Raw genomic sequence first — 25,129 nt, 5'->3', positions numbered from 1 at the left:
GGTGCCTGTTTTCATTTGTCTTTCAGTGTTGGTCCCTCTCAGTTCTTTAGAGTCTCGTGTTCTCACTGTTTCCCACCACCTCTCTCGCTCGCCTGCTTCTTAGAGAACACATATTAAGGCAAGGTAACTGCAAATAATCCTACCCATTAGCCGTTTTAGAGGGATCCCTTTTATCTGGTCTTTTTCCCTCTTTTCCCATATTGTGCAGCAACATTTATTTCTATATATCATCTGTAGCTCCCTGCTCCAGTCCTCCAATCTTTAGAGGTAGCATATTGGCCCTCCTGTCTTCATCTTCACCCATCTCAGTTTCCTTCTTCGATACTACACCCATCATTCAATGTGTTTTTTGTTTTTTCATCTTTTCTTCCCATTCTTTAGGGACCTCATTTGTGAAATACATTTTTAAAAAAATTGCTCTATTACATAATACTGCTTTTCAAAGAATGTCATGCAACTTTAATTCAGGCGTCCATGACATCCATGTTTTCTTTATGATGGATATGGGCTTTATGTTTTGATACAATGTGGATGATTGGAAAAGTGTGAGTTTGGCTCTCATTTTCTTCCCTCTGTGATTTTTATCATAAGCCTGCTGTTGGCTTGGCTTCAGTCGTAAACACAAACTTGGTGAGTAATAGTTCTCTGTAAAATGGCCTCAGGGCCTCTTCTGCTGCTTTTTATTGTATTACTTCCATCTTTCTTTATCATCCATATCCTGTCTTCCTTCATTGCTCTCTCTCAGTGCTTCTAAAACTTTCTCCTCTTGTTTCTAGCATTGATTATCAAACTAATTTCCTCACTGTTTTTTGTTTTCCTTCAGATGCTGAAGAGGTGAAGAATCTTCTGCAAAACAACCTTCCCTCTCTGTATTGTCATCTGTCGGACTGGCCCTCTCTGCTGTGTGAATATCAAGCGTCAAGGGCCACTCAGTACTGCCTGGTGATAATGCTACACCTCGCTCTGCAGGAAGGAGACAGGTAATAGAGTGCACAGTCTGGAGTGCCCACCGGGCTGCAAAGAATACTATCAAGCAACAAAACACCCTGACTCATGCTGATCACGTTTTACATTCGCAGAAATGAACTCAGGCAATTTATAACGTTAAGCAAATGTTTTGCTTCTTAAAAAGGGAAAATCCCTTCATTTTAGTTTTTAAGTATTAGTTAGAAAAAGTTCCAAAAAGTCTCCTAATCTGAGCTGTTTTATTTTTTAGTGGAAATGGAAGAAATCAAGAAATATTTCAGCATGAGTACGAAGCATTTTGCTGATCCGCATTCTGAGCACTTGTGCAGAGTTCTGTTGGAGATTGGTTTTCTCCAGGCAAGCAAAGTTCGATCCAGTAGTCCTGACTTTATTCTCCCTTTGCAGTGTCCATTTGCACTGCAACAAAACAGGCCTTTGATCAGGGCAGTCATTTCTTGGCCCGGCGGCTGCTGAGTAGCTCCTGGTAGCAGTCTATTACCTGCACATAGGGAATCAATAGAAAAAGCACGATGTCACCAAACCTTTCTGTACTCCAAAAGTAATGCTGGCAGCCAGCTGGCAGCTCCACTACTCTGTTAAAGTTGTGTCTGTGTATAAACTTCACAGTATGTTGTGATGATACTGCCACAATCAAATATTTAACATCCTCCTCCACACGGAGTTTAGATAATTATTTGTGTGCTATCAGAAATATTGGACAATTAAAGTAATTTGGAGACATTTTCATTGTCAATTTGGATGTGATTGCCAAACAGCGACATTTATATCACGAGCTCAATTTTAATATCTTAAAGTGACACTTTGCTTTGCTGTAATGCCCCCCCTTGAGAGCAGAAAAGATGATATTTGAGCTACATCGCTGAATTTACATAACCGAAACCCCAGACGATATGTACAGCGGTGTCACATCGAGGATCAGACTGTATGTGTGGCTGTAGCTCCGTCCCTGTTCCGGCAGGGTTGCTGCATCACAGCTATGCTGTTCTTGAATACATATTTCATGCCCTCAGAGACACTGTATGTCAGCCTCTTTGGAAAGTTGAATTTGTCCTTCTGTGGATCCTCGGCTATGCAGGGGACGGGGATGAAAGCTGTGTGGTCTCATCAAGATTATGGGAGATGTGGCCTGAGATTTGCATAGTGTGGGGGAGCTGAGGGAGTGCAGCATCTGTGTACTCGGAGATAGGATGTGAGAATATGTGCGCTCGTCCTTGATATTCATTCCAACTTAGTGTGTTTCTGTCCTGTTTTTCAGAGAGATAGATAGATTGCAAGTTTCTGACATCAACATGCCCTTGGAGCACTTTGTCCTCAGTGCACATACAGTTTGTGTGTGACCACGCTGAATGCGTCGGCCGTCTGAGTGTTTGCACACGGTATGCAAATGTTTGCCCACATGTATGTGAGCTCGCCAATATTGGGAGTAATGTCGTTACTTATTGTGTGTGTTTGTACGTCAGGCTCCTCCCCGACCAGACGGTGTTCTCCTGTGTGGTGTGGCTGTTGCACTCAGTGCAGAAGCAGGGCAGCTGTGGCCTGCCTCGCTCTGTGCTCCGCTCTGCCCTCTACCTGCTCGCAGTGACACAGGACAGGAGCCCCTGTCTGGACGGGGTAACTATCAGCACTCTGAACACAGCAAAACACACTGTAATTTACAAACAGATTAAAGTAAATTATACAGTTAAATCAAGTCAGATTTATTTATACAGCACATTAGAACACAACAGTGTTTGGCCAAAGTGCTGCACATAATCAAAAAGTATTAGAACAGGCAACTAGACTTGATCATAAGCAGAAAAAAAGCAAGAAAAACAATATCAAACGCAAGAATAAGCCAAAGCACACACACAAAAATGTTGGCGCGGTAAATAACAAATTAACTAGTTTTTGATGTGGAAAAGCAATTGAAAATGAATCGATTTTTAAATGGGTTGTGAACACTGGTATAGAGGAACAACTTAGAGCTGCTGGTCCAAAGAGCTGAGTCAGCGACATGGGCTACAGGGCTGCAACATGTCAGACAGACAGGCAGGAGCTGCTCCATTTAAACACCTGAACAATAACATCTTAAAAGTAATCCTGTACAGGACAGACAGCCAATCCAGTGAAACATGTTCAAATTTACTTTTACCAGCCAGAAGCTTCACTGCAGCGTTCTCCACCAACTGAAGCCGGGATGTTAGAACACCGCAGCATCATCAAAGTTTTACAATATATGAGTAATATTTAAAATTTTAGTGTGTGTTTCAGTTGAACCTCCATACCTCTTATAACATTTTATAGATATATAACTACATTTCCAGCTCCAGCCTCCAGCTGAGGCAAGTGGTCTTCCTCAGTTTTAAATAATCTATTTTGTGCTCAGTGAGTCAGCCTAACAATATGAAAAGATCCCCAAATCACATTCTTTAGGATAGGTTTACTAAAAAGCAATGTTTTATTAATGCGTCAATATTTAATCAAGATTATGGTGTTCACAATGTTTTTCCTGTGCACAGAGATAAAACAGTCTGTACTGGAGCTATGGTTCTGTATGATTTAATATGCAGTGATGCGGAGGCTACGAAATACTCCCAATCAAAGCTTGACAGCTCATACTCATCTTTTGATACAAAATCCATATTGTGCTGTATGTGATTCAGCTGCAAATAATATTAATTATAGCTTGCCTTTTTTAAAGCTACACACAACAAATAACATTTCCTCAAAAAGTATGTGCTATATTATTTCAAAGAGCCTCTCAGCTGCTGTGAAGGTGCTTATTAGTGTATACTTCATGCTGACTGTGACTATAAATAAGCAATAGTTTACAGGGGAGTTGAGGGCTCTGCCTCTGTACAGTTCGAAAGGAGTCTCACTTTTGAATTGTGAAGGAAATTACTTTCAAAAGTGCAGACTTTTTAAATTAGGTGTGTCAAAAGAAAGTACTCTGGCTTGATCAATCTTTCTTTCCCAACCCACTCAAGGCTTCTTTGAACTGCATCGGCAAAGCACTCTCCTCCTGCCAAAGCTTCTCATCCCTCTATTTTCACCATCCGGCACTCCTCCATTTCATCTGTCGCTATCCAGAGCTGGCAGAGAAATTTGGACTCCTGGTCCTGGAGCTTTGGTTGACCAAGAAAGCACAGCACACAGATGACTGGCTGGTTATGGTATCTTCTATCTCAGACTCACATGTATTTGTCAATAAGTCATTTTAATATTTTGATTGAGCTCACTTTACTTGTTTCACTCCAACTATTAGAGATGCATTAGACAAGAGTGTGTTTTTTTTAATTCCCTTTGAACAAACCCAAGGTGAAGTCAGAATTAATATAACAGGTGGTGGGATTTCATACTTGGATTCAGGCAGACAGACAGGAGAAGAAAGAGAAGAGAGAAAACCATGCTGACGAGAGGCAGGAACAGGAGGCAGACACAGAAACCAAGGAGCTGCTGACTCTGACAGAGAAGTATCCGGCTGTCATACTGACCCTCCTGGTGAGAAACAAAGAACCCAAATAGATTTAAGAACTTAATAATGTGCTGCATTGTTTAACACTAAAGTATAACTATCTGTAAAGACTGAAACGAGACCGTGTTTGTGGAAAACACTCTTGAACCTGTGTTTTATGCTTTACTGCATTGTGTAAATGCTGGTACCAAGAGATACTCTAAATTCAAGTTGTCTCAGTCTTTTTAATGACTGTCTGTATGTGTGACTGCAGGACATAGTTTGCACCGGCGAGGCTCCTCTGGCAGAGCGAGTTCTGGGTGTGATGGAAGTTCTTTTGCACATTCAGAGAGACTACGAGACGGAGTTGTGTGCAAATCTGAGACCAGCTCTGCTCCAGGCTTTACAGCGGGTCTGTGTGGAGAACGTGGGCCATGGCCTCAGACAGGGACAAGCTGCACAGGGTAAGACACATCTGCTGGTATCTAAATGAAACAGTGACTAAATTCCACAAAATTCCACAAATTCAGTGTAAAATTATGACCCTTGACATCAAGGCTATGTAGTGGAAAGGGATGGACGCCCGACAAAAAGGTTTATTTTTCCCCAAGTACCAACATACTGTTGGATAGAAGCTATCAGTCTGTTTCTTGCGTGTTTTTAACGGAGGGCAGGAAAACACATTCATTTCTGGGAAAAATAATTTCAAGCCTGTAGATATGTTGGCAGGTGATGCATTCAGATGCTCTGGTATTTCTGGTGAGAGCAGAAAAGCAATTTGCGACTTGAGACAACACTACCCTGTCCAAATTTTTGCGCTACGCACTAAGTCAGTATACTAAAATGTAAGAGTACTTAGGCTACAAGTGCACTAAGGGAAGTATGTAAATTGGGACACCGCCATAATCTGACAGAATACATATGTTTATAGAGGTATGATGGAAAAATAGAAATACCTGTTGCATCCCCTAAGAAAATCTATTTGGAGGCAGAAATCTGTGCAGGGATCAGTGACTATTCTGTGACTCAAGTGTATTGAAACAAATGAGATGCGTTGTACTGAAATTAAAGACGAATTGATTCACTGTGATTTTACTATTTAAGTTTTTGGGGAATTTCAAATTCTATCAGGCAGAATTTTTATCAGGAAAGCTTCACGGAGAGTTGATCAAAATTGGAAGAGGAGTTTTAATTTACACTTGTAGCAGCTATCCTTGGGAAAAGCTGAGATAAAATGCAAGGCGTAAAACGTTTTTGGCAGCCTCATGCACCTGCAGTGGAGGGATGAAACACTAATGGATTCTTTCATTTGAAGTTAATGTGCGTCAAACAGAGAGTTCAACTTTCAGCGTATGTGTTATCCCAAATATAAACAGCAGGACAGTTTTTAAGTAGATTACTCTGAACCACATCTGGTGGAGCCGATCACTTCAGTTCATTACTAATAAACACAGAAATGCATATTGACTCAGATTCATAAACACACTCTCAGACACATTGTTTCTTCTATTTTAAATCACACTGATCAAATCACTTTACGGTTTGTGAAAACTATGCAGTTAGCGTCTGCTCTGCTGTTGTGTCACATAGTTTAAGGAGTACACTCTCCTTACTTCAACCTTAAAATCTGTCCTCAATTCTCTGTTTTATAAACCTTTCAGCATCGCCATACGTAGAGAACAAATTTAGACACAAGACTGCTCCCTAATTCCTTAATAACTCTGACTCATTTGGCTGCAGAGTCCGCTGTGACAGAAAGCCGAATAAAAAATGTTCCCCGTACTAAAGAATGATCCACCATCCTGACTGGAGTCACTGTTCACTGCTCCGGATTTGGCTTGATGCTCATTGGTATCCAAGCTGCAGCTAACAGTGACGTCACCCGCTGGTTTGTGAACGGCCATTATTACGCCTCGAGTTTGGATTTTGGTCGTCGCTATCTTGCTAGTTTGGAGCCAGAAGTGAAATTTGGTCGAGCTGGGAGGAGCGAGTGGTGGATCTGACTAGATCTGATTAGAAACCCGACAACCCACCGATAGCAGAAACCTGACTGGACCACAGGCCTGTCAATCAAACAGACACGCCCCCAAAAACACTGCTTTTTTTAAGATTATTTTCTAGTTAAAGATGGGATTATTTTCTGATGGACCACCAGAAAACGAATTAAAAGAAGACAGACGACTTTAGCTAACAACACCATAAGAACTTGTGGAAAAAATGTATTGACTTTGTATTTCATGAGAGAAGATGAATGCGAGTCTATGGAGCCGGAGGCTTTCTGGAGCCAACCCCTAGTGGCCCACGGTGGTATCGCTGTTTACAGCACTTCCAAATAGTCCTAATTTTTCCTACCCAGAAGCTATGTCCACTTTTACATCCAGTCGATGCTTGTATCTCATTAAAGCGCAGATAATTACAGCTGGTACATTGAGCTACCCCCCCGAGTTTACTTTCTATGAAGCAGCAGACCCTTTTTTTTTTTTTTACTGTCTCAGTCATGCATATTCAAACTATAAATTTAATAAATAAATACAAATAAAAGGTTTTGATGAAACTGTCTCTGCCCTGCTACACACACACACACACACACACACACACACACACACACACACACACACACACACACACACTCCTACACACTCAGGATTACACACCATTACACTGTAATAGATCAAATGTCTTTTTTCTCCCCACACAGCAAACACTGAAATATTTATTTAATTAAATATCAGCTTTAAAACAGTCAGCAGCAGCAGTCACACCTGAGCCATTTGGTTTCAGATGCAAATATCTTCATGTTGACTAAAAAATACTTTTGTTTAAGATCTAGTTTCAATCAAACTTTCTTTATACAGCGCTGAATCATAATGAATCACATCTCAGTTAGAAAATCTGTTCACTGATATTTTAGTTGTAAATATAAATTAAAATTTTTTTTTCCAACAATCATAACTATTCACTTCTTGCAGAACAAACACGGGGAAAGGTGATGTTGGATTGATTTCATTCTTGAGCTATTTAACAGCTTCGGGGTCGATAAGTAATCACGCTGGGCACTTCCTAAAATACTACCATATAACAGTTGATTATGGTTAGTTTATTTGCCATAAATGTGGCGTGTAGTAAGTATTTTTTTATTCTGACTGCTCTGTCCAGCAAACTTAGTTTGAATTGAAACATCATCACAAAGTTCTCTCCTGGAAACTTGTTTAAATTGGATGGAAAACATTTCCCTGAACACTGTCGCCTCTGATTAATGTTGGGAGGGAAGAAGCATTAATCCTCAGTTAAAAGGAATCCTCCCAACATCCTTTGACAGTACAGACGAGGGGATGTGAGAAGCTTGTTTGTCTAGAGGGCTCCACCATATTGATTTAGTTTCTACAGACAGTTCTATCAGTTTGCCTGAGGTTTGCTTTCATACATATAGAAAGGTTTTATTCTTGTGTACTTTATAGTTGAGAAGGAAAATTCTATCATTCATTTGACAACAGTTTAGATATAGTTTAGTAAAACAAGAATAGATGACAATCACAACACAATGCAAGTTATCTGGAAGCAAATTAATGTAGAATTGGTGGTAATTATCATTGCTGGACCTTTCCAGCAGGCTGCAGAATCTTTTATACAACCATGGATCTTGTAAGGGTAAAAAGATGAGGATGAGAAGCCGTTACAAAAATAAATTGGCAGATGCAGATGTTTTTTTTTATATGATTTACAAAGTCACGGTTGATCAGTGTCGGCTTGATGCTCATGAGATTGTCCAAGTTCAGCTCTATTCATGCTTACCGGCTGCTCTGATGTGCTTTTGGTGGAAGTGTCTGCCAGATGGTATTATTATGTCTGTATACTTGACCAGGTTAATGAGCACAGCTGAAGGGCACAACACCAGCGTGCCAGTTGGGGATTCAGAAACTGCTGCTGTGGTTAGCCTCTGCCTGCTTTCTGCTCATCCCAGCCCCTGAGGGGATTACACACCGTTATCCATGCACGTGTTCCAGCTCAGCCCACCGTAATTTGTATTAATATATACTTTATATTAGTTTCGTTGCGGCGGCATCCCAGGGGGAGATATTTTAATGTTATGCACTACAGCGGTAAAAGGAGTATGTAGATGACTATTCTGCCTGATCTTCCTCCAGTCTCTTTCTCGTTAGAGAGCTCCTGCCCCTCGTCTGCTTTCACCTCGCATCCCTCCTCACGCTTCCTCTCCCCTTCCTCCCCTCCTCTCTCTTCAAGCATTAACACTCTCTGCAACGAGACCTGCAATACTGGTACTTAAAGTGTGTCTGGTCATTTCCTCTTCTTGCCTCTTTTTGATGAGTATTGTGTGCTCTAGTTTTACTCTACAAGGCACCTGGATTCGTGAGATCATGAGATCACACAACCTTGTCAGGCTTCAGGTCAGGCAACCAGCAATGGTTCGGACCAATCAGCATCATCTGAGAAACTGCTGGCAGCTAAAGGCGGGGTTTTAGGTGTGAGGGCAACAGGAAGCAAGGCATGGCAATCAACAATGATCTGATTGGTTCAAATTGGCTCATAGTAGACAGATGGTTCATCCAATCACCTGCCAAGTTTTTTTTTTTTTTTTTAAATGCAACCTTTTACAAACAGTTTCCAAAGACAACGTCTCAATTTGTTCTGCATAGACAACCATCTCCAGGTCAGCTGTAGCTATCCCATGTAGGCCAACCAGAACTTCATAAAGTCTACAAGTCAATGCAGGATTCCCTCTCATGTTTAAGAGATTCTATATCAGTCAGCAGTGTCTGTTTGTCCTCTATTGTGGCTTTGAGGACAATGGACTCTGGGAACATCAGGTTTCAGACTTGCTACAGATTAGCATGAGTGCTAAGCAGTTTCCTTACATACATCACTCCCTCGTCTTTCTTTCTCTCCAGCACTTTTTTGACCACTTTTTGTAATCCCAAAGGCTTTATGTTTTTGGGGTGTCCGTTCTCTTGAACACAATATCTCAACAACACCTTGAGGGAATGACTTTAAAAATGGCACAAACGGTCGCCTGGATTCAAGGATGAACTGCTTAAATTTTGGGGGTTAAAGGTCAAGGCCACTGTAACCTCACATCTGTCCCATCTCAGGAATGCCATGACGCGGTGTCTTCGAATTTGGCACAAAGGGTCGCTTGGTCCCAAAGATGAACTAATACGATTCTGGTGGCCAAAGCTCAAGGTCGCTGTGACCTCACGCCCATGCCCTATTGTGAATGTGATATGTCAGGAACACAGTTGGACTCAAGGATTAGCTGATTCGATTCTGGAAGGTCAAAGGTCACTGTGACCTCCCAAAACACCTTTGTGGCCATAACTTACGCAATAATACGCTGTTATCCAAAAGGTCACCGGTCAATTTGATTAACCATTCATCATAACTCAGGATCAGATTCGCATTTGAACAAATACTCAATACGTGACACCGGTATGCAGATCTTCTTTGCTGTCGGGTTCAAAATGTGTGTAAAACATCCATGTTTTAGAATTTGTAGCTTCTAAGCAGCAACATGTTTATTTGAGGTCTTGTCTGCTGTGGATGAATGTGAACACATAAGGTTTCTGTCAAAGTCATCGCTACATATAAAACAGGAGTCTGGACAGACGTGGAAGTAAACTGTAACTTCACTGGTGGTCTAAAACATAGCATTCATGTGTTCACAGCTGTGTTTGTTTCTTTCTGTCTTTGTGGAGCAGTGAACTCAGTCCCTCTGGTGCTGAAGCTGCTTTGTGTGATGCAGTCCAGCGACCCGCCTTCGTCCTCCTCCTACAGTAACATGGAAGGAGTGCACTTCAAGCTGCTCTACCATGGTGAGGCCGAAAGGTGCTGCTGACAGGTCATACTGAGCACAACTCTCTTCTCTGCATTTTTCTATCTCCTCTGCACAGTCAAACAGACCCCCAACACTGGAGGCATATTAAATATAATGTTTGCTACATCGCGGGTACAAAAAACAAACCTTTTTGCGTGTCACGTGCAGACATCCAGAAATGCTCAGCCACACGACTCAATTAATTCTGTCACTCATGCAAACAAACCTGTTCCGTACTCACACAAAAACTGCCTGCACTAAGACATACGGTATCTCTTTATTCAACACCTGCTCTCTTGTGCTGCTGACGTCTGTCTTCTGCTTTCACCTGTATTTCTTCCTCATCTTTAATTTAATATCATCATCATAAACATAGGTACGCTTCATGCTGATCTACAGATGAAAATGCTGTTCAGAGGTTTACTAGACATGTCTGGCAAATTAGAAGTCTGAGCCTGTTATGATTAGAATCCAATTTGCTTTGCTCTTCGACTTGATGTCAGCAACCCTCATCCCTGCATGACTCACCATCTATTTTTTTTTGTCTTTTTTCCTGCATTAGAGGAACTTCATCCTGTCTTGTTAGTTGTAGTTTGCAGCTAATTATCTGTGACGTTTTCACAGATCAATTGAATGCAGTCTTTTTACGGACCGGCGGGAGCCACGACATAACAAGCCATAAATGGCGAAGCTCATCTTGTTACACTTTATCTGTCACTTCACATCATGTCTGAAATGTCTCTCTTGAATGAAATCCTTGTGAAATGTGTTAAAATATTAGAGAAGTGAGCCTTTGTTAGAACCAATCTTCCTTTTGGGGACATAAGCCCCGTCTCTACTGATAGTACCTGCTCGGCTCAACTCTACTTGCTTTTTTTGGGGGGTTTTCAATTATCCGTGGATGGTTCTGGTACCCGCTGCTATTTTAGTATCGCCTCTTTCAGGGTTCCAAGTGAGCTGAGCCGAAACTAAAATCTGAGGTGAAAACAGTGCGACGGACTCTCTCTCTCTCTCTCTGAAGGTGCAGACTCGTGAAAGTTAGCGTCCTGTCCCTCCGTCACTGCAGCAGTTTGTTGCCGATATATCAGTGTTTCCCACCCATGGAGTGATTAATAAAGCTGATCTTTCGTCATGGATGCGGGCTCAGAGCACAGCTCACCCCCGAGGTGATGTGCTCCCACGACTGAAGTCCAAAGGAGAGACGTGAAGCCCACACTGAACTTTATTAGCAGTTTTTGTCCGTCGAATGTTCTATTGTAGAAGTGAAAGTGATTTTGAAAATGACATCACGGCAGTTTCATGTGACATCACCATAGTAACTCTATAGCTCTCTTAAGGGGGTTCTGTCTGCAGTGGAAAATGAAATTAAGAAAACTACCTGATAGCAAAAGTGAGTAGAGTCGAGGTGGTTTCATCAGCGGAGATGCAGCTATATTATAATGTTTAGGGTGAGGAACATACAAGTTATGATTATGGTAAGCTTACGTCATCAAGAAATAAATGTGAGGCAATGTGATGTCTTCTGAAGTGATGGAAGCAGTGTGTGTGTGTGTGTGTGTGTGTGTGTGTGTGTGTGTGTGTGTGTGTGTGTGTGTGTGTGTGTGTGTGTGTGTGTGTGTGTGTGTGTGTGTGTGTGTGTGTGTGTGTCAGTGAGTAATATAGCAGGGAGGTTGAAGCCTACCAACACAGAGAGTCTGCTGCCTGCCCTCCGCTACCTCTACTGCTGCCTGAGTCTGTCCCCCGCTCACTGCACTGACAGAGGTTAGACACACTCTCTATCTGTCTGTCTATCTTTAAATGTGTGTTTTATCCTCTCCCTCTCTCAACATTACACCGTTCACACACTCTGCCTCTTCACCCTCTGCGTTTCTCTCTCTCCTCTCTATGACTTTGTATTTTACTGACTTCTCTTCTGTTTGACAGAACTGACAGGCCGACCTTGATCAGTGTAGCAACGAGGCACAGTGGAAATAATAACCATACAAGCTGACGCCTGCTGTAAAACTTTACATAATAGTCCACAGGTTTCAGATCAGTCCTGGACATTGTCTCTGATACTTGTCAAACTTGAGAGCTTCTGACACACGTGTGCAGAAGCATGACGTGCACTCAGGATCGTGTTGTCACCTTGTTAAGCCTGTAACACATGCAAGCACAAACATACACTCACCCACTCAAATGTCACATTATTCTTTGACCAAATACGTCGGTGTCAACAATTCTTGGGGAGAGCGTCGTGACAGTATGAGATGCTATCAGAAATCTTCGAGACTGATCCTGTTGTGCACGAACACAGTGCAGCACACAGCAGAAAGAAGAAATAAATTAAGTCACTATTTCACGTTACATTGCTTGTGTGTTGTTGTAACCACCGGTATGTGCACATTTGCAATTTCATAATGGACTTTATCACAGAGCGCACGTAAGATTTTGTGTCAAACTCGTGGTATCGGCAACAGAAATGCTTCTTCAGGAATCTAAAGCAATGAAGCAAATGAGCCTGGCGAAGATAATTTGAGCGGCATTCACATTTCAAGATGAGCAGAACGTCACTAAGTTCAGAGATGTGACATAAAACAAATGACACACACTCTCAGAAGTGTGGACACAATCAGTTCATTCTTCTTTATGTACATGATAGAAAAATAAGAAAAAAGGAAGTCTATCTGATCAGACTTCACTAAAGCTTTTATAAGAAATCTTTGTCTAAATCCTGAATCCACCAAATCAATGAGCCAAAACATACAAGAAATGTCTCTACTATGGAACCTGATAATAATAAATTATTGAATGAATAATTTATGGTAAACTGTTGTCAACAGGAGGACTCAAGACACGTTAAACTGCCACTTACTCCAGACATTTATTTGATTTATTTTATTACAAGCTGAATAATTTCCCTGCACAAGCATCTAAAGGAGAGGAAAAAAAACCTCAACAGAGGTCAGCAATGAGCTGGTTTTGGTTAATAAGGTGAAGCTACTGGCCAGAGAGCAGTGATACCATTGGGAAGACAAGCTAATTAAGCCCATAGTATTATTTTACTGCTCCTGCTGCAGCCCTCCTCCATCCGCCCTCTGCTTCCTCATCACGGGTGGTGAGTTTACGAATACCAGTTACTTCAGCCTCAGGCCAGACAGTGTTTCAGCTGATGGTGCACTGTACAGAAATAGTGACACGATCCTTTTGTCACAGCAAGAAGTAGGATATGTTAACTTTTAATATCAAGTAGTTATAGCCTTGCTATTACTCACAATTGACCTGGTTGGCTGCTCCAGTCTTAACTTGATTTGTTTTTGTATTTTGATATTTGTTGATGATACAGCAACCTAATTATCATATTTGATATTTTGCCAAATCAAAAGTAGGTACAAATCGTAGGAGAATTCGTCTCTTGACATCCGTTTGCCATTCGTTTTCTGACCGTTTTAAATGTTATCTGCTTAAAACAACACATAGAAATGTATGGTACAAAAATGTGATGACTCTCTAGACTCCATTGCATCCCTGTGATGATGAGGTTGTGTGACACTTTTCTGTATTCAGCCATCAGATTTCCTGCTGGCTGCCATGTTGCCTTTTTGTCGTTGTCAATCGAACGCTCTTAACTTTCCCAGCTGCCTGAACGCACCTTTAAAAAAGGCTGGCAGGTACCAAAGAAAAGCAAAAGTCTGCCTGCAACACGTGATCCTGCGGACCAACTGCTGCTCAAAGACACGTACAAGCACAGATCCCATTAAAGTGTGATGACCTCGTGTCTTCTCCTTCTCAGCGGTCTCCATGCTGCTCTCTAACACAGGGCTGATGGAGCAGCTTCAGACAGTCATCTGCTCCTGCTCCTCTTCCTCCTCCTCCTCCTCGGCTCCATCCCTCACTCCATCAGCCTGTCCTCCTTTGGCCCTGCTGTGGTGCTGCCATCTACTCTTGTCCTCCCTCATTACCTTGCAGCGCGTTCACTCGGCTCAGGTACACTCCACAGCTCAGCTAAGTTCATGTCACGACTTCAGGATAGAACTTCAAGCAGTCAAGGGCAAGACGCAGAACTGGCAATAATATAAAGATTCAGATGTCAGTGCAGAATACAAAACACCAGTTGGATTAGAGTAAATCATGTATCGCAGTGAGGCTGGGCTATAACATGATGCACTTTCTTCTTTTTCCTCTGCTCACACTGCAGGGAAAATACATCCTTACTCGCAAAGATTTTTGTTCTCATTTTGTTATGCTTCTGATCCCCCTCCTCCCCTCCCCTTCCTTATTTTTCCTCTCATTGTTGTTCTCTAATATTTAAGGTCCATAAGAGCATCAGTTGGAGACTGGACACAGCTGTGCAGCGACTCCTTGTTCAGAAAAGAAGCACAGACAACCTCTTGCTGGGTAACAAACACAGAATTTTATTGTCAGATTATTTGGAAAGACTTCCCTTTGCAGACAGCAGGTACCAAAACAATTAATTAGCAATGCAACACTCTTTAAAACCAAAGAGTACAAAAGTAACTTTGCAGGGTCTTCTGGATTTGTACGTGTTTTCTCTTTGCCCCATTTTGTTTTGGTCCTCCCAGTTTTCCCTCTTTCTCCTCAGCTTCATCCTTTCTGTAATTTTGCACAAGTGGATTTTACACTGTCCAAAGCAATTACAGACACATTCGAGGTTGTGTACATCCAAGATACCTCAATACATGTCAGCAGAGTTTGGTGAAGATCTGAATAGTGTCAGGGATGTCTGATTATTGCAGCAGCTGTCCGTTCGCTGTCAACCTGAACGCACTAATGGGGCTTTGGTTTATATGTCAACCTGTGCAGGAAAAGTGACTGTTTGTCAATGTTTTATCCTCAGCAGAGGTAACCAATCCCCGGGCACGCATTTCACACACTTTCATTATATTAAGTGGCCCACATCCCACTGCAGCACTCGGAGACAGATCATCTCTGCTGCTCCTGTGTCTCTGTCTGTCAGCTGGATAAGTGGCCTGTCAGGGTTGCTGTGATGTATTGGCTCCCTCCCTCTGGTTGCTTCCCTTCACTCATTCATGTCTCTTAGTTTTTATCTCCCTTCCCATTCTGCCCTTTTTTTTTTTTTTTCCATCCTTCCTGTTACTCTGTCTCTTTGCTCTGTCTCTCCTCCCTTATTTCTGTTGCCACTAATTGAGCCCCCCTCTCCCCCCTCTCACTCCGTCCTCCCTCAGCGAGCTCTAATCTCAGTGTACATGGCATAAGTGCTATTCAGATGGCTGGCAGCTCTCAGTTTGGATCCCACTGTGGTTTAGCAAGCCTTTTGGCCCTGTCTCTCTCCATCACCGCTTAGGTCCCACAGTCTTCCTGAACTTGCGTCAACCCTGTCTCTCACCGCCTCACCCTCTCTCTATACTCTGCACAGACATCTTTAGCTCCTTGTCCTGCCTTTCCAGCTCATATCAATTCCAAAATTGCTCTCAATTCCTTTCTACTCTGCCGCTCCACTGCTCTTCTATTCCCTCTGCTACCTGATTTTACCATCTTGTTCTTTTTCAAACTTTCACTTCCCACTCTGTATGCTCACATACTCTCTCCCTTCTGTTCTGTTGTGGACTTTTTTCTCCTGTGGCCTTTCCCTGCGCATTTGTTTGCCTTCGCCTCTTTCTCTTGCTCTCAGTGTCTTTCTCAATCAATCTTTCTCCTTATTCTCTTTTGCATTTCCAAGTGTTTTCACGGCTGCCTTTCTTGTCGCTGTCTCTCATTTTCTCTCCCCAGTCAGCCATCTGAGGTTGCTGCAGGCTCTGCTTGATGTTGACCTGATGTCAGCAGTGGTGTGTCTGAGGACTGGTCCTGGCATGGTCGGGCCCGGACCCCTGCGGGTCGAAGATGGCGCTTTGTACCCGCTTGGCTTCAGAGGCGCCCAGTGCCTCTCAACCGCTCTCAGTGGACTTCTTTTGCAGGTTGTGGTACTTCGAGATATTCATATGCATTACTGTGATATTTGTGTTTGTGTGTTGTGGGGACAAATATCTGTTTAAACTGTCACATTGTGGGAACCCATCTGGAGTAAAAGATAAGTCCCCACAATGTAAGTCATTAACTTTGAAGCTGAATAGTTTGAGGCGAGGGTATAGTAAGGTCTAAGTCAGGTTTGGGCTAAGGGGCAGGTTTAAGGTTAGTCTCCAGAAATGAATGTAAGCCAATGTAATGTCCTCTGAAGTGGTGGAAACATGATCGCTGTGCGTGCGTGTGTTTGTGTGTGAGTGTGTGCGTGCGTGCGTGCATGTGCGTGTGTGCGTGTGTGTGTGTGTGTGTGTGTGTGTGTGCGTGTGTGTGTGCGTATGCGTGTGTGTTTATCCGTGCGTGCGTGAAGCAAACTGAGGAAATATAGAGAACGACCATTGCAGCGATGCATCTCCCCCAGTTCTTGTGTATGGAGGCCATGAATTAACAGAGACCAACCTGCACTATATTCCTGTGTTGTAATGAAAGGTAAAGTGCTATAGTAGCCAGTGTGTTGTCTTCCAGTAAGTGATGGTTAGAACATTCGCTGGTCAAAGACATTTAACGATCAAGCAGTGTCTTTAATGGTGGCTTTGTGAAGAAAGGAAGGAAGAAGGATGCAAGCTCAAACATTAATGCACTCCTTTTATTCTTAGTTTTGTAAATCTGCACATATGCAACAAATGCAACAGATGTAATATATGCAGATGTGTTCATTCCAGGAACTTAAAACAAAAAGAATAATGGCATTATTCATGTTTTTTTTTTTATCTTCCAATACAAAAACAGAGGGCTTAAATTCTGTTATAATCCTCTCTCTTCTTTTCCTTTCCTTCTCTCTATCCTTTATTCTGCCACAATTGTAACACAAAGCACATTTTTACAATCTTTATAGCATGACATTGAACCTGCCTTTCACAAACAAGGTCGTGTAGAAAATGAGATTAGTGTAATGAAATGCCACACATATCCAGAGCAGTTGTTATTACACATCGCCAGTGTGCTGGCTCTGGTTGCATCTCGCAAAAGCAACAGACTGGATGCATTTTACATTAAAATAGGTGACGCACTACTTCTGGTGGGCGGAAGCCAGTACAGAGGAACATTGTCCAAAATATGACTAATCCAGCGCCCAAAAAATTAAGGAGTAAAAATCAGCAGATAAACCAGAGAGACCATCTTATCTATAGACTTCTATTGTGTAATTCCTGGATAAAATATATGAAACTGTGGGATAATGGCGTAATGTTCCTGTATTTCTTTATTTTATTCCCGGCCTATGCTGCAGCACGCCAGGCTCTGGTTCCACACCAATGGCGCTTCCTCTCTCCGTAGTGCTGAACTGAGTTTTAGTTCTATGGTTCAGTGCTCTGTAGTCTGCTGTTGAGCAGCTGATATGAGGAGCAGTTCCCCGCTCCCCTCCTCTCTCCTCTGTTTCAATGCTCTGGTTCAGCGACAGGACGAAACACAGCAGCTCCAGAGATCTCCCTTCACTTTCCGTCCCTCACTTTTGCTGTGCTCTCATTTCCACCTCTCCTTTCATCTTCGCATCCTCATCTGCCCTCCTGTCATTTGTCCTTTCTCTTAACCCTACCCACTTTACTTCCCTTGCTCTCTCATCCCCTCCTACTCATCCTCTGGACTCCTTTCTTCATCTGTCTCTTCCTCTCTGCCTGTGGAATAGGGTGTAACTGTCCACTGTTGTCGATATATCCGCTTGACCTACTTCAGTATTTTTGGATACTCCATAGTGTTCACTGTCAGCCCCGCCACTGTGGGAGAAACATGCATTATTAAAACCCCACTTAGTCACTCTCCCCGGTGTCGCCTTGTTCTCCCTTTTGTTTCTGACTGCATCTCGGTCCATTGGCGAGCATGTGTCTGTATATATATGTGTGTGTTTCCATTCTCTGTCTATCTGTTGCTGTGTTTGTGCCAAATTCTGCTACTTGAGAGCACAAAGGCGCACGTCACATTCATCTGGTTTCCACGACTTGCAAAGATGTGACATTTTCAGGCTGGAATATAATTGTTCTTTCTCTCTCATTTTTTTGTATACTCAATTCTCTCTCATGTTTTATCCCTCTGTGTCTCTTTCTCCTCAGAAGCATGAGTTGTTGTTGAGAGCTTCAGTCAACTGTCTAAGCTCCCTGCTGGGCTTCCTCCAGAGGAAGAGTCCCACTACAGGTACCGAACAGAGAGACAAAGAAAGAGAATGTGATAATCTGTATGCATGTGTCCACAAAGACAAAGACAGATAATGTACAATTATTTATATTGGAGATAAAAATGAAAGACAGGGTGTGTGATCTGTGTAGGTATTGTATCAGTTTGAGATACACAGTTGTTGAAAGTAACTCAGGACTCTTAAGTACTGTACTGTGTTAATGTTTTGAGATATTTGAACTTAAGTATTTCAGTTTTTTGCTACCTGACTCTCCTACATCTCACAGAGAGCTCTTGTGTTTCTTCTCCACTTTTATATAAAAAGCTGTAGTTAATAGTTGCTTTTGATGATTTCAATAATTCTTCTGATATCTGTTTATTAATAAACTACTGAATTCTTAGTTGATCGACATATTTATGGATGAGCTATCCAGCAGTGTAAGGTAGTTCAAACCCCAACTTCATAAGCAGCACTATAAAAGCCGTAAATTCAAAATGTATCAAGATATAAAGATTCACAGTTTGTTTCAGGGTCATATTTTCATTTTTCAATGTGCAGTAAGTTTTCATACTCTAAAGCATCTGATAAAAGTCATAAATATATGAGTATTAAGGGTACCATATTGTATAAGTTTTATTTCCATTTCTTTTTTGATTATAAAGCAGCTCTAGTTGCTATATAAATATTTTAAGTGTCAAAACGCAGAAATGAACATCACCCCATATTCTGCAACTGTGCTGTTTAGACTAATGCAAGGCTGTGATGTCACAAACTCATGCTCACATCATATGTCCGCCCTCTTCACAGACCAAGGTCCAACCTTTTATTGGGAAGAAAACATAGAGCGATCATTGTGTCGCGGCACTAGCAATCTACGAGAACAAAGACAACCTGTGGTTGGCCTGAGTCTGCGTCACTTAGAAAATAGTCAGCCAATCAGAGGAGAGGGTCATTGATATCATAGTCCCTTAAAGATACAGACACAAAACAGACGGTTTTTGGTTGAAAAAAGTTTGAGAAATGTGAAGCTATATTGAGAGGTTTTTCGGTTACCAAAAGCGACAAAGATATTTTGTTACGGGGATTAAGACTGCAAATAAATAAATAAATATAATATGGGACCATTTAAATGGTAACAAACAGTACATGTCTTATAAGTAAATCTTAATTTTTTTTTCCCAATAATTTGAATTAAGACCATTTCAAAAATTATCTTTAAAAATGAATTACTGTTACTTTTAATAAATTAATGGAGTATTTCCTCTACCTACATTAACGTCATTATTTCTTACATCATCTCTGTCATGTTTTTATCTGTTTTTATCTGTGACACGCATGCTGTATGTCTTGGTGGTTTGGCTTTTTGTAGATTTTTAGATAAAGTAATTGCACCAGGAGGAATAGAGTAAAAGTAAACTGACTTGATCTAAGTGAGGCATCCTGACTTGTCATTTTTCTCCCTTTGGGTTTGTTGTGCATTTATGTGTGTGTATCAGCTAAGTATGTGGTGTGTCAACCATGGAGTCGATTCCTGCTCGGCTGCCTGCTGAGCTCCGGAGAGAGCTGCCTTCTGCACCCTGCCATTCTCAAACTCATCACTCTTGTGAGCTGTTTTATATACACACACACACACACACACACACACACACACACACACACACACACACACACACACACACACACACACACACACACACACACACACCACTCAAATCAAGAATAATTTCTTGGGCATGTTTCTGAGCAGTAATAAATATTTGATATTAAATGTATTAAAAGTTAATGAAGGGAGTAAAAACATGAGTAATGACAGTGAATACAGTGAAGTGTTATTCAGACTGACACAGTACAACAAATCTACATTAAAGACAAATTATTAATATATTTCTATTGTGAAACAGAGGGTCTTAACACTTTTCAGTTATTAGTCAATGAATGCAAGGAACGAGTAGGACTAGTTGGAACTAATGGTTCTGACATGACCAAAATAATTTTGGGTTTGATGAGAGTGTTCGTGTCATTCTCATTTTACAATTACAATTATGCAGTACTGTACAAAACTTTTGGGCACCTCACGCGTTTACATTGTTACACACCACACAATACCATCAGGGAGGCATCGATCGGTCCCCAATTCATTCTGCAGCATGGTGCAATGACCCCAGACTTACAGAGTTGTAAAGAACTGTGACAAGCAGATCGAGGAGTCCTGCAGCCCCACAGAGCTCTAATCTGAACGTTATCGAGTCCGTCTGGGGTTTAGTGAAGCGATAGAAGCAACTGAAACAAACTAAATCCATAAAGATCAGTAGAAGGCTCTCTAAAATGTTCAGAACAACCAACCTGTACAGTACATAGAAAAATGAGGTGCTGTGTTAAAGGCAAAAGGTGCTCACACCAAATACATAGAAGTTAATTCATAAATAAAAACTATTTATGACATAGTGTCATTATTCACAATATAAAATCTGTCTCTGTGTCTCTCAATGTGTCTCTCTTTATGTCTCCTTCCCTTTTCTTACTCTGACTCTCCTGTGTGTGTGTGTGTGTGTGTGTGTGTGTGTGTGTGTGTGTGTGTGTGTGTGTGTGTGTGTGTGTGTGTGTGTGTGTGTGTGTGTGTGTGTGTGTGTGTGTGTGTGTGTGTGTGTGTGTGTGTGTGTGTGTGTGTAAATGACTGCATTGGTACAGGACTGTGTATTTGTGTGTTTAAATGTTTGTGTCCTCTGCAGCTGCTGCAGGACAGCGGTACAGCAGTGCTGGAGGAGCCTGACCTGCTCCAGGTGATGGAGGTAGTGGAGAGGAGGGGGGTGACGGCGCTCAGCCAGGAAGCAGCACAGGCCCTGAGGCTGCTCCTGATGCAGGTGACCCTGTGTGCACCCAGGTGTGCACGCACATGCACGCTCACTCACACATTTACTATTACAACTAATGTAGGCGACACTTTAAGAACATTGTGTGGATTCTTACGACAGGCCATCTGTTACCTGTGAATATCTGTATTCTTTGAATGAATCAATTAGAAAAAGAATCAAGTTCATACACAGTCCAGTCTCCGTTAGGTTCATGCAGTGGTTATATTACTTTGAAATTCATATTTATTTGTTGTGAAGAACAGTATGCGCAGAAAATACAGAGCCAGCAGGAAGACCAGGTTTATTTAAGTAAATAAAATACCAGCATATTGCACAGCAGCTGTGCAGCAGCAAAATGCCCAATTACAACAGTATTCTTTGTACGGACTAGAAAAATTTTAATAATTGCTTCAGTTTATTTCAGCTAATTTATGACCACAATTTTCAAAAAGATCTGTACTCACTGATCAATGGTTTGCATTAGAATTGCATGGCTGCCTAATTATAACTCCCAGTAGCTGGCAAGACTCAAGAACAAGTAACAAACAAGCCTTCCTGAATAATTCACATCATTGAAATATTCATTAAAAATAGTGACGCTGATCTGGTCTCAGCACTATCTCAAAGTCCACACTTTTTGTTGCTAACAAGCATGCCTTTTTAAACTGAGCCCGTGGTTTACTCACCACATGGAGAGAAGGGCATCTGAGGTAATGACAAAACACACAATTAATAAATGTGTAACTGCAGTCAGAGCTGCCAAATCAACCTGTTTGAATTACTTCTATTTTATCGAAGCCAATCACGTCCTGTATGCATTAAGTCCCCGCCTGTTTATCTCAGATCATTAAATCTGATCACCGTATAGATTTAAATCAGAATAATATCTGTTCATCTCTCAGTGGACTTTTGATTGCTGCTGGCAATTTGTTTGAAGATGTCTGCGCACAGTCTCCTGCAAATAGAAATGATGTGCGTCCAGACTCCGTACTCCACTCTGCCTTTTGCTGCTCATGTTAGATGTTCATTAAACGCTACCAGCCATAGATGTTAAAAAGCTGCCAGTATAATGGCATCTACTGGTTGGAAAATGATTAATTAAAACCGGTTTTGTAATTCTGCACTTTATTTCCATTAGTTGTGCATATCCATTGAAGATTATCTTTGAGCTTACTGAGCTTTGAGCTTACAACAAATGATCAACACAGTAACTCTGGGCCTGGCGTTCTCCTCTCCAACCCTGAGCAGAGCAGACCGGAGGCTCAGTTGAACAACACTGTGTGATCAGAGAAACACCAACATGTGGTAGTGACACTTGAGGCAGTGTTTCCACTGCCAGAAAAAAATTGTGTTTTCAGTAGTTACATCCATAAGTTCATTTGAGTTTATTGTAGAGTTTCCCAAAACTTATAATTGATTTTACAAACATTGCAAGTGGAAAAGTAGAGATGTTGGTGAGCGACATAAAATATGTAAACCGATATTTGTTTTCCAGAAATCATGGAGATGAATGAGCAAAATAACCAGGCAGCAACCCACCCACTGGTTTGTGATCTGCTGTTTTGAAGCCTTGAGTCTGGTTATTTGGCCGTCGCCATCTTGGTTTCTTTTCCAGATTTGACCATATTTGGACTAATAGATCTGGTAGATCTGACTGAGAACCTGAGGACACCATGCTCCGCCCACCTTCACTGGCTACCTGACAGAACCCCAGGCATGTCAATCAAACCAGGCATACCCCTAAACATAGCCCTCTTTGACGCCTAAAATCTAATTAAAGATGGAATTATTTCCAGATGAACCACCACATCACGGGTCAGAAGAAGTAAAGTTAGCTAATGAGACCATAATAACTTGTGGGAAAAATGAATTGATTTTGTATTTAGTGAGAGAAGTTGATGCTTTTTGAATGGGAGTCTAATGGAGGCACAGGTTTTTTGGAGCGAGACAGTGGTATTGCACTTTAAGGCACTTTTGCATTGGCTTTACTTTTCATACCTGGAGATTACATCTCTATATGAAAACAAATGTGATCAACTGTTTTGCTGTGCTCAGTTGTGATCACGGCACAAGCTTCTTGTATGGTTAAAACATACTGATTACATGATATGATGTGAATTGACTTCAGACTCCTGGATTCTCTGTGGAGAAAATTTCAACACAAGGTGAACATAATGAACCGTGTCCATGTCACCACCCGAGGTAGCTGTGCAGCGAATGCATGTAGCCCCATCTGGGTTTGCTTCAAGACTTTACAGAACACAGAAGGAGAAGCAGCCATGTAAGATTGCACAGCTCCAAATTGGCATATTTAGGACCACAAATGCATTTAGTATTCTGATAGGAGCTCCGAGTCAGAGGAGTGACAGAATGATGGCACACTCTGCAGCTCGCAGCGCAGTGCGTGCCAGAGAATCATGAACTGTGTCGATGCATGGATGTGTTTCCTTGCCTGTGTGTGTGTGTGTGTGTGTGTGTGTGTGTGTGTGTGTGTGTGTGTGTGTGTGTGCGTGCGTGCGTGCGTGCGTGCGTGCGTGCGTGCGTGTGTGTGTGTGCGCGCGCGTGCGTGTGCGCGTGTACATATCTGCACATGCATGTGTGCATCTGCATGTGTGTGTTTCTGAAGCAGTTACAGCGATGCAGGGTTCAGTGTGACACAAATCTCTTAACACTCAACAGAGTGTGATTTTTGTCCTCTCATCTGCACTGCTCCCATCTGTCTCACACACACACACACACACACACACACACACACACAAACATTCATCATAGTTTTCAGAGGTTCTGTTGATCTGTCTTTGGACTGAAGTGTGCACGTTGAGGAGTGATCTGGTATCATATCAATCTTTTGCTTCTTGTTTCCTGTGACTGTCTACCACACATACAGTGAGCACACAATGCCTCATTTGTATTTGCAATCTGCATTTTCAGATTTAGCCCATGTCTGTTCCCAGTCTCAATCTGACCTCCTTACATGTCTTCAAGTCTCCGACTGATCCAGTGGTCAGTGTTAAGGTTCAGCATTGCACTTGCTGGCCTTTTCTATTTCAGATTCCTTTGCTTTTTCCATCTATTTCTTTCCGCTTTTCAAATTGTTCACACCCCACTAACTCCACTTCAGTCACCTCTGTCTCCCCTATTGCTCTTTTCAATTACCAAACAGTGCTGGAACTCTTTTTTTTTTTTTTTACTCTGCCCTTTCCTTCCACCTTCTCCTCCTCAAAATACCATCCTCTGGAGTAACTTCATTGCAACTGTCGCCAAATGAAAAACGGCTTTAACTTTGATTTTCTATTCGATTCTCGCCACTTCTATGGTGAGCTGAAGTCTTCTGTTTTTGTCTTATCTGCAGCCTCGCTGGTGTCAAATCAAAATTGATTTTTGTCAGTTATTTTTGCGAACACAGACAATGTGGAAGTCCAGTTGAGTGCTTTGACTGATCCTCAAAACCCTGAAGTATTGAAGCAGACATTATGCATTCTGTCTGAACCTTTCGTCTTCTTCACTTCTAATCCACAACAGTCCAGTCGAAATGATACGAGACTTCTTTCATCACTGCAGTCCTACACTTCCTACAGTGGTGCAGTAAAGGATGATTATGGTGATCGGGAAGAGGAAGATAATTTGGTGGCAACAAAAGGAATTTTGGTTAATAATAAAGTAATCTTCCTGAGCAGCTCACAACAATATTGTAAAAATTCTGTTGCCCTTTCATCTTAACTCAAGCCCGAGTCCTTAATGTATATTCTGACCTTTCCAATCGTTGTTATTTTTCTATGAAGCAGATTTTACGAGTGCAGACAAGATGGGAAGATCAAAGTGAGTGATGTGATTAAGTCAGTCTGAATTCACTCCCATACTCTTAAGAAACCATGAGTTAGTCTCTTAACCTCTGCCCTACT

At 41.8% G+C, this 25,129-nt stretch overlaps 1 protein-coding gene across 1 annotated transcript in view; it reads left to right on the top strand.

Annotated features, from left to right (window-relative positions):
* The window catches only part of LOC138622469 (meiosis inhibitor protein 1), a 59,387-nt gene that overhangs the window by 31,854 nt on the left and 2,404 nt on the right, over positions 1-25,129 (top strand). Inside the window, 13 exon segments of the mRNA XM_069701296.1 lie at positions 824-980; positions 2,448-2,598; positions 3,954-4,252; positions 4,344-4,467; positions 4,695-4,884; positions 10,132-10,248; positions 11,901-12,011; positions 14,023-14,216; positions 14,543-14,627; positions 15,981-16,165; positions 18,314-18,395; positions 19,872-19,978; positions 21,105-21,236. Of these exon segments, the coding sequence (XP_069557397.1) occupies positions 824-980; positions 2,448-2,598; positions 3,954-4,252; positions 4,344-4,467; positions 4,695-4,884; positions 10,132-10,248; positions 11,901-12,011; positions 14,023-14,216; positions 14,543-14,627; positions 15,981-16,165; positions 18,314-18,395; positions 19,872-19,978; positions 21,105-21,236 (1,934 nt within the window).

This window comes from Brachyistius frenatus, unplaced genomic scaffold (genome assembly GCF_029030835.1).
Source record: "Brachyistius frenatus isolate BFR_SWC_R1_liver_20210118 unplaced genomic scaffold, ASM2903083v1 Contig_36, whole genome shotgun sequence".
In the NCBI taxonomy this organism is placed as follows: domain Eukaryota; kingdom Metazoa; phylum Chordata; class Actinopteri; family Embiotocidae; genus Brachyistius; species Brachyistius frenatus.
Note: the sequence above shows the minus strand (reverse complement) of the source record. Positions and strands in the feature narration are given on the sequence as shown.